We start from the raw sequence: 12,236 nt of genomic DNA on the forward strand, positions 1-12,236 counted from the left end.
GACCGAGGAGCTGTCTGTGCAGACTCCCCCAGGCCTTCTTAGCCTTCTCCATCCATGAGTTTAATTAACTTCAAAGTTGGGGAGGAAAAGGCTGCCTAGATGGGATGTGTGTGTTACTGTTACTGACCTTTGTTACTGTGACAAGACAACCCGGGGGTTTAGACTGGCTCACAGCTTGAGGGGAGAGTCCATGGTGGGTAAGGCATGGCAGTGTGTCACATGTCTGCAGTCTGATCAGATGACTGCTGATACTCTGCTGGCTTCCTTGTTGTTCCTTTTTATTCGGTCCAGGACACTAGCCTATGTAAAGGTTGCCCACATTTAGGATGGTTCTTCCTTCCAGAGTTAAACATTTCTGCAAATGTCCTCACAGATAGATCCAGGGTATCTCCTAGGTGGTTCCAAATCCAGTCAAGTTGACAGTGAAGATGAACCATCACATTCTTCTGGATGGTCTTACACTGTGGTACTCATGACTAGTGCTACCCAGAACTCATTACCAAAAGTTCAGAAATTCCGGGGCTAGTTTGTCAGAACAGGTAATCACCCTTCAGTCAGTGAGGAGAGGCTTCACAGGCAACCGCATCACCATTTCCTACCCCAATGTCGTGCAGAGTGAGCATTGTGACAGGCTGTCAAGGGCTGTTGGTAGAACCGTAATGTCTTCTTATTAGAGGGCAGTGTGGAGTCAGGCCATGTTCCTATCACAGTTGGGGACAATGAGCCTTTACAGTGATCTGAAGGTTAGTGGCAGGCCTGAGGGTTAAAGACAGTCCAGAGTTTTTGCTGCCTATGTTGTCTCTGCAGTAAGGGGAGGTACCATCCACCTGCAGTGCCTGTCTGGCTACCCTCTGGATGGGTCTGGGGAGCCGGCCTCTGTTTTCCTAAGCCTTGCTCTGTACTGGCCCTTCATTTCCTGGGACCCTTCCAACTGCCTGCCTGCCTGTCCTCCAGCTCTCACTTTGATGACTCAACTTTGGGTTTCTGTAGTGACCTAAGACAGTCACAGTGGGTCTCAGGCTAGACACAAGCCAGACTGCACTGGTCCTGTGTATGGCATGCTTTGTGGAAAGGCTTTGTCATCCTCTTAGTCCAGCTGAGCTGGTGGGCAGCCTTGGGGTCAGGGTTCTCAGTCAGGCCTTTTCTCGGGCAACTCAGGTTTCATTATTCCATCTTTGGGGAATGAGGAGGAAAATGGAGTAAGACGCCTCTCTGTGGAGGGAGTGACTCAGCACATCAAAAGCTTCAACACCCAACTGCCTCATTTTCTGAAATATCTGCCCAGCCAGCGCTGGGGACTGGCTCCAGGGCAGTCTGCTTGTCTGCAAAGTTGTTGCTCCTCCACTGAAGTGCTTGCTTGTTTACCCCCTCATTGCCAACCAGTCCAGCAATCCCGAGGAAAACCCAATAGATACACATGTAAGGGAGGGGACAGTGTCCCCTGCCCCTGTGACCATAGATGCAGGGGAATTCAGCAAGCTGATTCCTCAGACTCCTGCCTCAGTGACTTGTGGTCTCAGGCTTTGTGCCCGGATGGTGGCGGGTATGTCACTGATGACAGCTCCATGTTTGAAGTGAAGAGCCATCTACTCCGGTTCAAGACCCGTATCTAATTCCTCTTACTGGACATTGCCTAAAGTAATCTATGTGCAGAAATCCATTGCTCAAGAGCTGTTCAGCCTTAAATGCCTGGCTGGAGCCAAAGTGAAAGGGTGGGGCCACGCTTTAATGAGCCCAAGTGGAGTAACTATGGTCTGTGTGATCTTCTGTGTCCGTGCAGCACTCAAGATGAAGTGCATAGTGCTCACACAGGCAGCACATTTGATAAACACTGCAACAGCATAGGGAAATTAGCATGGCTCCTGCATGCAAGTTCGTGAAATGGTCCATGTTATGAGAGGGATGGGAGGAATGAGCAAAGAACATACATTTCCATAGATAGGCGTGAAGACATCATAATTACAGCTGGTATTTCATACACTTAAAAAAGCTATATAATCATACCAAAACTGAAAAATAACTTCAGTGCACAAAGCCCAGCCTTGCCCGAGAACTGCAGGCTGAATTGGCACTTCTTTCCTGAGTCCAGTGGGACTTACGAGCTCCCCTTGGACAGGAGTGTCACTGTCGGAATCTTTAACTCTAGAAGGTAGAGAGTAAGGGGTTTTGCCATCGGCCCAGGGTGAACCTCTAGATACTGGATCCATCGTCCTCCTAGAGACTGAGTGTCTCTGTCGGTGAGGTTTCTGGGGAAGAGTCCAAAGATTTCTCTGTATATCAAAGGACTGAATCCACAATTCAAGGCATGGAGAAAAAAAGGAGAGGGCCGCTCCCAAGAATGAAGCTTGTTTGTTCGTACCTGGCCACAGGATGACTGGCAGTTTTGGAAAAGTGATTACTGTTGGCCTGTTGTGTCCCTGAGTTGGCCAAGCAGAGGCCACAGGGTAGTGCTCTGGCCATGGCCTATTCTTTGTGGCTCTTCATAGGGCTTTTGTGCTTGTCAAGGAAGTGAAGGTGTCCTTAGACTTAGGGGAGGCCCAGGTGCTTGCCTATGACATTACAATGATGTAGTGATTCAACAGGCAAGGGGTCAAGTTTGCAAAACAGTCATTGAAAGTGAAAAAGAAAATTGAAACTTGTAGTGGATTCTCTTCTAAGGGGAAGAACTGTTTGAAGGCAGGACAGCTGTGCATATGCCATGAGGGTTCTGTGTTCCCAGCCCTATATACATCCTCATAGCCACCCGGCTTGCCTCAGTTTGAGCTGTTCCAGTTCTGTATAATACTGGCACAAGGGAATGGCTTAAGCAATGGAAATCAAATCTCAGCTGCGTTCACTGCCAGAGAACAGGATTTAATCCTGCCCTTTCACTTGGGGTCTGGCCCCATGAGTCTGGAACATATGAAAGCAGCTTGGCAAAGGAATTCTTCAAAACCCTAGGGCAAAGGGTTGCATATTGTATCTTAAAAGATGTGTGTGTGTCCCTTCCACAGACCCAGAGAGGAGGTGACACTGTCAGTAAGTAGTAGTGTTCTTTGCTGGCTTTCCTGGCAGTTTAAAGAACCTTACTTTCCATGACTTGTTCTGGGGGAGCTGAACAAGAGCACGTTGTGCTTGGCTTTGTTCCACCTGCAGACTACCTGCAGCGATGGGCTTTGTCCTGAGACTAACATCAAGGAGCATTAACCAAGCCCAGTGGGGCCCTGTCTGTGTGCAGGCTGTGGTTAGCAGTGTTTCCATCAGGGATCTGTAGTGGCTATCGTGTACTCAGGCAATTCGGGGCGAGGTATTATTTACCCTGCTGACGTCAATGAGAACATATTATCCACTGTCCTTTCTGTAGTGTGAAATGAGCACCGGAGCTCAGAGAACACAGCCACCTTCCACAGTTTGAAAACTACCCAGTACTCAGTGAGGTGAGATCTGCTTGTAATCTCATTAGCCTGACATTCACATCACCAGGCTTTTAGAAAACAAGGTGTTTTTATTTTAATTCAGGAGGGTTGGAAACATAAAGACAGTACATTTTCTTTGCAGAAAATTACTCCATTTAAATTACCATTTGGTACAAAGATCATTTATTAAACTGCATTTTAGGCAATTTTCTAACACTGAGTGGCAGGTTACACTTTGATTTTCCACATTGGAGCTATTAGAATTTGCACTCAAAATACCAAAGCTATTGAAGTCAACATTTTTTCTTAGTAATTAAAAAGCACACAGAAAAAAAATGACTACAATCAGATTAAGTTTATCGAAAGTAACTCAACTACCAAGCTGAATCCAGCAAGACCACTCCCTTCCTTTCTACAAAGTGCAAATAATCTCCACTACTCTTATTTCTTAAACTGCAGTCCCCAGAGGCAAGCCAACCTCCCCTTTCCCTGTTGCTTTCTCCTTCACAGATTCTGGTAGAGGCAGATTTAAAAAAAAAAAAATGGGTAGTGGGGATGTTCAACCATATGAATTTCCTTGACTGAGCAAATCCTGGGTGGGCAGGCATCAGTTTTATCTGCACTTGGTAATATGACATTGCTGCACCCACCTAGATGTTGTCTGTGCCTCTATTATTAAAGCTACCCCTACTCGCCCATTTTGGTTCTGAAAAGACCTAGCATTCTATCATCAAAGCCCATTACCATTCTGTAATCCTGTTTAATAAACCTTCCTACTTGGCAGAACTTAATTATAAAGAAATGTGCTGGGCGGGGATGGCACACAACTTTAATTTCAGCACTTGGAGGCTGATCTCTGAGTTCGAGGCCAGCCTGGTCTACATGGTAAACCAGGACACCCTAGGATAGACATAACTACATAGTGAGACCCCATTTCAAAAGATTATTTAAAAACGAAAGAAAAAAAGGAAGGGAGGAAGGAAGGGAGGAAGGAAGGGAGGTTCTGTGTGCCATCCCTTTAGGATAAAGGTTGAGCTCACAATTCTCTGGGCAGCTATTTTCTCTGCGATTGACTCTGTTGACTAAAGAAGCCCTTTGGCAGTCAGGGAGGAGTTTGTCTTTCCCATATGTACTTAAAAGAAAAAGCACCGGCTTACATAACTTTGAATAAGCAAACAACCTCAATTTAAGCCTAAACTTCTGCAATTTATTGGACAGCAAGATGGCCAATCTCTGGTGTCTGTCTCCCCCTCCTTGCCTAAGTGCAGTCACCTGGATAAGTGCATTGGTCACTTAAAGCCAGGCAGCTGTCAAGTGGAGGGTACAGCCGTCTGGACAGGGCTTTGTTTCTATAGCTGTGTGCTATGAAATGATGTGCTACCAAAGGGGGGAGGGGCTGTAGGACAGGGCTCCAGCACAGAAGCCAGAAGCCAGGCCATGAAGGTGCTCATCTCTGTACTGCCACTTGCTAAGTCATGTATCCTTTGAGAGCTTTGCTTCCCTCAGCTGTGATAAATATGGGCCGTAGTTCTCTAGCTAATTCCTCAGAACAGGAATGAGGACTGTGAGGACTTGTGAAAGTGCTTGGTACGTTGTTGTGAAAATGGACAGGCAAGGTGAGAGGGCAGGACCTGTAAGAACCATCCTTGGTTACGCTGTTGGGCACTATTGCTACCTGTTTGTCAACCCAGGCAGTCACATACCCAAATCTGCTCACATATAATGTGGACGTAAAATGTGGTGCAACTAGGAAGGCTGGAAGGCTTCTAGAATTAACTGGGCAAACATGGCTACACAAATAAGTGAGAAGCTGTTGTGAGGGTAGAGACTTTAGGACCAAAAGGACGCTTGAAGGGTCACTGTCTCATTCCATTTGCCACCGAGGGCAGGTGGAAAAACCATGGAGGCTCACTGCTCTGGAACCCTGCCATGGAAGACCTCTCTCTCTCCTCCCCTACTCTCTGTGTATGTGTGTGTGTCTTAAGTTTTGGAGTATGGTTTTGTCCAGTGTTGAAACAGGTAGATGTTGCTGCTCTTGTCTCCCACAAATCAATTTGAAGGTAAGTTCTGTAAAAAAATTTCCAGAAGCAACAAAATGATAAAAGATCCCTGCCTGGGCAATGACTCCAACTTACTACCTGTTCTCCAGTTTTTACCTTTGATGTCTAGGCACAGAGAGACCGAGCGGCTCGGGTGGCTTCCGAGGAGGCAGTAGAGGCAGCCCAGCTTAGGGGTACAAACGCAGCAAAGGTCAGCCCCGGCACAGGGCCCCCACTGGGATCAGTATCATCAAATGACACTACATATTGTTTCTAAAGGAGGAGGAATGTGAAAAAGTCACCTAGACTATGAATTTTCTTTAAACCAGCAGAGAGCTTAACTCACTGCTGATGTGTAAAAGTGTAATCCAGAGCAGTGAAAACTCTGCTGCTCATATATTTAAGAAGCAGGCTTGTTTAGAGTCTAGAGAACCCCATTGAGGGAGGTGAGCCCACTGGGTCCCCATGTTCTGAGCTGCTGGCACACACACTTGGGACCCTTGATCAGCTGGTCTAGAAACTGCTACATTCTGGGTTCCTTCAGTTTCTGGCTTCTCACTTTGTCACTTTCCAGCTGAGAACACACCCTTTCCCCCAGTTTTAGTTTCCCTGCCTTAGGTATAATGGCTCCTGGGGTACAGGTAGAGAGGCCTGCGATAAGTCCTTGCTGAGTGCCCTAGTTATTAGAGTTCTGGGGCAGGGCAGAGGGTGTCTCTCCACTGGATGGGTTGTACTGGGAGTATGGGGTAGAGGCCCTGTAACAATGCAGGAGTTAGGAGGGAGCAAGGCAGGCCAAGGTTGAAGTGCTACCTCCCCGATACCAGGACAGGGTTTAAACACTTCTGATCTTGATTTCTGAGACAGAGGGACCCTGGCTTTCTTTTTCCGAGGATGCCAAGTGAAAGAAAGGGCTTTGCTCAGATTAGCTCTCAAACCTCCCATCAGTCCCAGAGGCTTTTCCTGGGTCCTCAGTATCTCCCACTGGGTAGATTCTGGAGGGTTGTGAACACAGAGAACTGTCCCTGTCTTTGTTCTAAAGGTGGCAGTTCAGACAGGGCACAGTGAGGGCTGGCACTGGTCAGGCAGCTCCCCAGGAATAGAGGAGTGGGACCCCACAACCTGTCATCTTCCTGTTGCATTAACACCCTCTATTTGCCTTACAGGGACCAGCATGTCAGTTGCATGTAAATACTAGAGACACACTTGCCCAACTGGAGACTGCAGAACTAATGCATTTCCCCCAAAGCAGAGAGTGATACCTGGATAACAAAAGACCATAAACAAAAATAAAAAAGTACCACACATATTGCACTTTTGCCAAATGAAAATTTTACCTCATGTTTGAATTACCAGTCTCTTTGGAGAGGCTGGTTTACAAGATAACAAAGCTAAGGGTTACTATACAGTAGTGTACACACTGCTGATGTGAATTGACAGGCGAGCATGTCAGTAATTCAAAGCTGCCTCTCAGCAAGAGTAGGCCTAAGCCTTCTTAGTGTTACTTTAGTACTTGTGAGGAGAAATGGCTTGGAAGCTTCCATGGTCACTAGTTAGGGGACAACAACAGAAGCAATCAGATGAGTGACCATCAGAGCCCATCTGTTCTCATCAGCTTCCATCTCAGGAAATAAAGGTAGCCATGGAGTTAGGGACTTCTACTGGAAAGGAGTGAGAGGAGCACATGGGAGCTTACGAGAGATCCAGCAGGAGGGTTCGTGTTCTTCGCCAGGCGTCTGTCCTCACCTCCACTCTGTGTGTCAGTGCCTAACAGGCTGGCTGTTGATGGGTGCTCCCGGCTTCTCTCTGCAGCCTTTAACCTTCTGACAGCCTCTCCGCAGCCCCTCATCTGTCGCCTAACTGTCCTGCCATAGCTGCTAGGTCTCCTGGGCTAAGCAGCTCACAGCCCTGTTGGGGGGCAGGGGTTTATGCCAATCTGTAGCGGTGCTGCTCCTGCAGTCCTGAAATGAGCGGCCCCCATTTTCAATCTGGAAGGCATTTTCATTTCATCAATATTACAGCGCTTCTGCAGTGTATTTTGGGAAAACATCCTCCTCCAGTCTAAACAAATCAAGCCCCGTTTTATAGCTGGCTTATTCTGCAAAGCTTTAAAACATATTAGAGATCTTAATGAAATGATCTCTCCAATGAAATGTTGTTCTTTATCTCACAAAAATCATCAATCTTAAGCATGAGGAGGAACAGAATCAATAAAAGAAACACAATTTATCCTTACTGGATTTTCAGTTATTAAATCACAAAAATGACAGTCCCTCCTGCTATCCATTCCTGCTGACACCCACAGCCCAATTCTAAGCAGAGCGCATTTGCAAAGCAGCCTGGCACCAGTGGGGGCCCAACAACTACAGTCTCTGGCCAGCCTCAAAGATGCTTGAATCGCCACCACTGGCAGGGGTTGGGCTGGCGACCAGGATGGCTCTCCGTAGACTTCCCATGCCTAGTCTTCCCTTGCCTGCCTGGACACTTACTACAGAGAGGAAAGGCAACTTATAGGTGTTTCTAGATGCAGCATCAGTGTAGTAGCTCTCTTCTTGTGCTTTAAGGAAGACGCTTTGTGCTTAGTGCATTCATCTGCTGATAGGACAAGCCACTCTAAAGAATAGAAATTATAATTTTTATAAATAATACTGAGTTTGTAACACCTGGATGTCACTGTGCAAATGACATTACTAGTGACTTCTTGCTATCTAGTGACTAGTGATAGCATCTAGTTTTCAGTTCTTCTGGTGAGTGAATTAGAAGGTTAGGCTTTTCTAGTAAATGGCTAACACATCAGTGGTTCTTTGAATCTTACTATAATACTTGAACATTTCACACAAATCAAAACCTTAAGGAAATTAAGACTTTTGATTCCCACATGGTGGAAAGAAAACTGAAGTGACTTTGGATTAACCAAGGACATGAATGGAAAACTTGGTTTCTATAGAAACAAAGTCTGATGAGGCTAGGGAAGGCACAGCACTATTGCTTCACACGGGACATAAAAGTTCCTTTTATGTGTGTCCTTAAAAGACATCTACACTACACGAAACTGTCCAACTATGCAAAGCTCCATAAGCTCCTAACAACAGAGCGGAGAGCCAGAGGGGTTACTACAGGGTAGCAGACAGGAGGTCTCTGGAGACAGGAGGTTATTCAGGAAGAGCCAGGCTTCCCAGCTCAGGGCCCAAGTTCCTGATGCTTTCTGGCTTCTGCTTTAGTCTCTACTGTGACAGGTCTCCTGTTGTCTCTATAGGTGAGAGCTTTGGAGTCCTGAGCATTTTAACAGCTGGCCACCCAGGGGCACTTTTGAAAAGGCATTATCACGTGCTCCCAGAGAGATGACTGCAGGTTTCAGGGGGTCAGTGTCAGCTTAGTGTCCCTGAAACACCTCAGGCTCCAGTACTCTGCAATTGTCTTTGAGGACATCTTGCATCAACAGCTAAGAACTTAGGATTTTACAACAATGCACAACTCTCTTTTATTCCCTGCACATCAGATTTCATGATGTACTCTTGGCATGCCTTGAAGTACTTTGCTATCGCTTGGCTTTAGTGAAATATACTGCCTTTTCCTTTACCCTATGTGTGTATATGCAACAAACACATTTTTACTGCTTTTACCAAGGCTTTCCTTGGAAATGAATTGGTGTAAAACTTAGGTCTATATGTTGTCATTTTATATGATCATTTGTTGGTAGCCCCCGAGAGTGTGTTCCACTTTATTGAAGGGCGTGTGCTTCAGCCTCCAACTATGTTCTAGCCCTTGCCACAGAAAATTTTGTGGTGGGACAGAGCCAGGAGGCTCTACCCCAGTCAAACCCTGATTCCAGTTGGAAAACTTGATTTTTTTTCCTACTAGGGAAAAGGGAAAAAAATAAGCTTTAAAGGGCTGGAATAAAAATATAAACAGTCTGCCTTCACTACAGCCACCTTCCTTTCTGTGCTGAGATTAATTCACCAGGACATACCCATTGTGTTGTGGATCCACAGCTTCTAGCATTTCACAATCAAAGAGTCCAGGGAGCTCAGAGAGGGCCAGCGGGTCATAGCTAGATGGGGTCTCCTGAAGTCCTGAGTTCCTGGGACAGTCCGCGCCTGTGAGGTTGCTCTGCTGGGCTCCATCCACAGGATAGTGACAGGGAGCAGGGTAGTCTGGTGCAGAGGAGGTGGTGCTTGGCAGCTCGCAAGTCTGATAGGAGAACTGTAAGGGGGCTGGAGCAGCTCCTGGCTGCTGAGGTGGAGGAGGAGGAGGCGGTGGGGGTGGCTGCTGCAATTGTGAGGGTAAGGGATGTGGAGCCCGGGGGCTGGGTGTGGAGGGCAGGGGCTGCAACTGCATCTCTGGGTATTGGCTGAGGAAAGGGTTAAATTGCATCTGCTCAGAAGAGGGCTCAAGGACTGGGCTCAGGGGTTGGGTCAGGCTGAATGGTGGGGGCTGCTGGGATGGCGGTGAAGTCTCCTGATGGGGAAGAGCCAGTTGCTGATTTGATCGAGGGTAGGAGCTCTCGGCTATCTGCATCTGATTAAAATACGCTTGTAGCTGAGACTGCTTCTGGAGGAAGAGTCGCTTCTGTTGGAGCCTAAATTGGCAACACCAAAGAGCATTTTACATCTCAAGTGAATGTAATTTCAATGTAAATTCAATACCAGGCATTAACTCCTCTTTCCCTTTCTTTTCTGTTTTATTTCTGAGAATCTTCTATATAGTTCAGGCTGGCCTCAAATTTGTGATCTTCCTGACCTAGTCTTCCAGTGCTAGGAATTCCAGGCATGCACCAGCACATGCGACACCCTCATCTGTTATCTCTTTTCCATTCAGAGTAAGAATTCCCCACTGTGCATTTTGCCCTATTTGACTGACTCCTTTCAAGTGAGCACTGATGCATTTTCTCTCAAGTTTCTTGCTCTGGAGAGACTAATTACTCATGAAGATTGCTCAAAAAAAGGTAACATCTTGGCTTCTGTGAGTAGGTAGGGTGATGATTAGGGCAATTTTATCTTGGCCAAGCAGCTTCTACTGGTGGGGCCAGCAGGCACAAACACCACCAATGGGAAAGCCTCATCAGTGTAACCAACTGCTTTAGGTCACTGCTTCTGAAATCTTAGGACTGATCATATCCCAGATAAATACAAATGGCAAAGTGCATTGGGGGGGGGGGTCACCGTCGTCTGACAGGCTTATATACTCTAGGATTCTCAACAGCCTCATTAACACCATGTCTGAACAGAAAATGACCTAGGAGTCATGGTCCTAGGAGAAGCAACTAGAAGAAAAAGGACAATATACCATTTTCCAGGATGCTGTGAAAACAACTGACTTTACTGGCCAAAGACTTCCTTACCTATGTTCCTGTAGCTGCTGTTCCAGGCTCCGAGGTGGCTCTTTACAATATATTGGACAAGTATTCTGGGCCTTTGGCAGAAGACTGGGCTTCTGGAAGATCAGAAAAGCAACAAGAGCCTAACCATATGCTGTCAGTTGAATGCAGCTTATGTGTATCCTTTGAATGCCTGTCTGGATGGTATATCTAGATGTGGCCTCCAGAATCCAGAGTGAAGGCACGGCAGTGCACACTAAGGCCCTGGAAGAGCACAGGTCGGCAGACCTTGGCGTCTTGTGACAGCCTAGTTGTTTTCTACTCCTGTAGTCCCTTCAGGACAAGGAGGCTCATGGGGAACAATGAGAAGCCTAGTGCCTGCAGAGCCATTCATTCTGAATGGGATCTATGTTGTACCATTTCTTAGGATCTTCATGCACCAATGTAGACAGACTTGTTAGCATTTTGTTTATTAGAGATCTCATCTTATTATTCACAAATATAGAATTAGAAACAAGCCAGGTCTCTCTTTTCTAGCACTCAGAGGTATATCCTTTCCTACTGCCAGCACAGGACATAAAGCTAAGTCTGAACATGTTTCTGGAAACTACTCATGTAGGGTTACACCTACTTGCCTATAAGGGATAAAGCAGCCACCTTAAATAATGCAGACCAGGTTTCTGTGACAAAGTGAGCTAATCCTAGAGCGTGAAGGAGCCCACCTGGAGTCGATGCTGTAGGTACTGGGTCTCCAAGCTCTGCTGTGGAGAAAGTTGAGGATGCACGCTGGCAGAGAGTGTGGAGACACTTTCCTGCTGCTGAGAGACTTCCTCCTGAGGGTCAAGGCAGTGGGCATTTCAATTTCTATGTGAGGAAGTTTTCGTTCATAGTTTAAGCACCTTGGCAAATGACTAGTGGAATCTGGGCTTCACATGACCTGATACCCCAAAGCTTTTGCCTAACTAGTAGTTTGAAGGCCACTTTCAGAGAATCTATACAAAGTTAACAACTATTACCTGTCAGTATTAGATTAGAACACAAGCACCTGCCTGGTATCATAAGAAGGTGCTTATCTACATGTGAGCCCAGAAGATACTATCACTATCTTTGATGCACTGAACATTGGCTCAAAAAATAGCAACATTTGTTGTATTTTTTAATATGGCTAATCTTCATTTTTAATAGTGATTTCACATCAAAAGTAGTGGTAAGAAGCTTCTCAACTGAATGATATTCATAATCATCAGTGTGTGTGTGTGTGTGTGTGTGTGGTGGAGGGAGACTGAGTCGTCCATATATAATCTGCCTGCTTTCTGAACCCAAACCACATTGAGTCTGAAGGCCTCTGTCTGGTGCTGAGCATCTGGGAGCAGCATGAAAGCCTCTGAGACCTTGGGATTTCCCATAAAGCCAGCTTAGTTAGGTCTAGGAGGATGCTCTCTAACTGAAAAACCACACATCTGTAGGACAAGTGTGGTGCTTGGAAGA

General features: G+C 46.4%; 2 protein-coding genes across 5 annotated transcripts in view; one reads left to right on the plus strand and one right to left on the minus strand.

The window, feature by feature from the left end:
• The window catches only part of Ppp2r1b (protein phosphatase 2 scaffold subunit Abeta), a 34,958-nt gene extending 28,253 nt beyond the window's left edge, over positions 1-6,705 (plus strand). The window contains exons 16-17 of one of the 2 annotated variants that reach the window (XM_038323470.1): positions 5,565-5,645; positions 6,598-6,705. In XM_038323470.1, the coding sequence (XP_038179398.1) occupies positions 5,565-5,645; positions 6,598-6,690 (174 nt within the window). In that variant the 3' untranslated portion in view covers positions 6,691-6,705. Of the gene's footprint in view, positions 1-5,544; positions 5,646-6,597 lie in introns of those variants that run through there. The other variant, XM_038323471.1, reaches the window with a different exon arrangement.
• A 35-nt stretch (positions 6,706-6,740) lies between these two features.
• The window catches only part of Sik2 (salt inducible kinase 2), a 97,366-nt gene continuing 91,870 nt past the window's right edge, over positions 6,741-12,236 (minus strand). For 2 of the 3 annotated variants that reach the window (XM_038323467.1, XM_038323465.1), the window contains exons 13-16: positions 11,471-11,581; positions 10,773-10,864; positions 9,402-10,010; positions 6,741-7,419 (exon numbers count right to left, since the gene is read on the minus strand). In XM_038323467.1, coding sequence (XP_038179395.1) covers positions 7,332-7,419; positions 9,402-10,010; positions 10,773-10,864; positions 11,471-11,581 — 900 coding nt within the window. In that variant the 3' untranslated portion in view covers positions 6,741-7,331. Of the gene's footprint in view, positions 8,045-9,401; positions 10,011-10,772; positions 10,865-11,470; positions 11,582-12,236 lie in introns of all 3 variants that reach the window. The other variant, XM_038323466.2, reaches the window with a different exon arrangement.

Source organism: Arvicola amphibius, chromosome 3 (genome assembly GCF_903992535.2).
Source record: "Arvicola amphibius chromosome 3, mArvAmp1.2, whole genome shotgun sequence".
NCBI lineage: Eukaryota > Metazoa > Chordata > Mammalia > Rodentia > Cricetidae > Arvicola > Arvicola amphibius.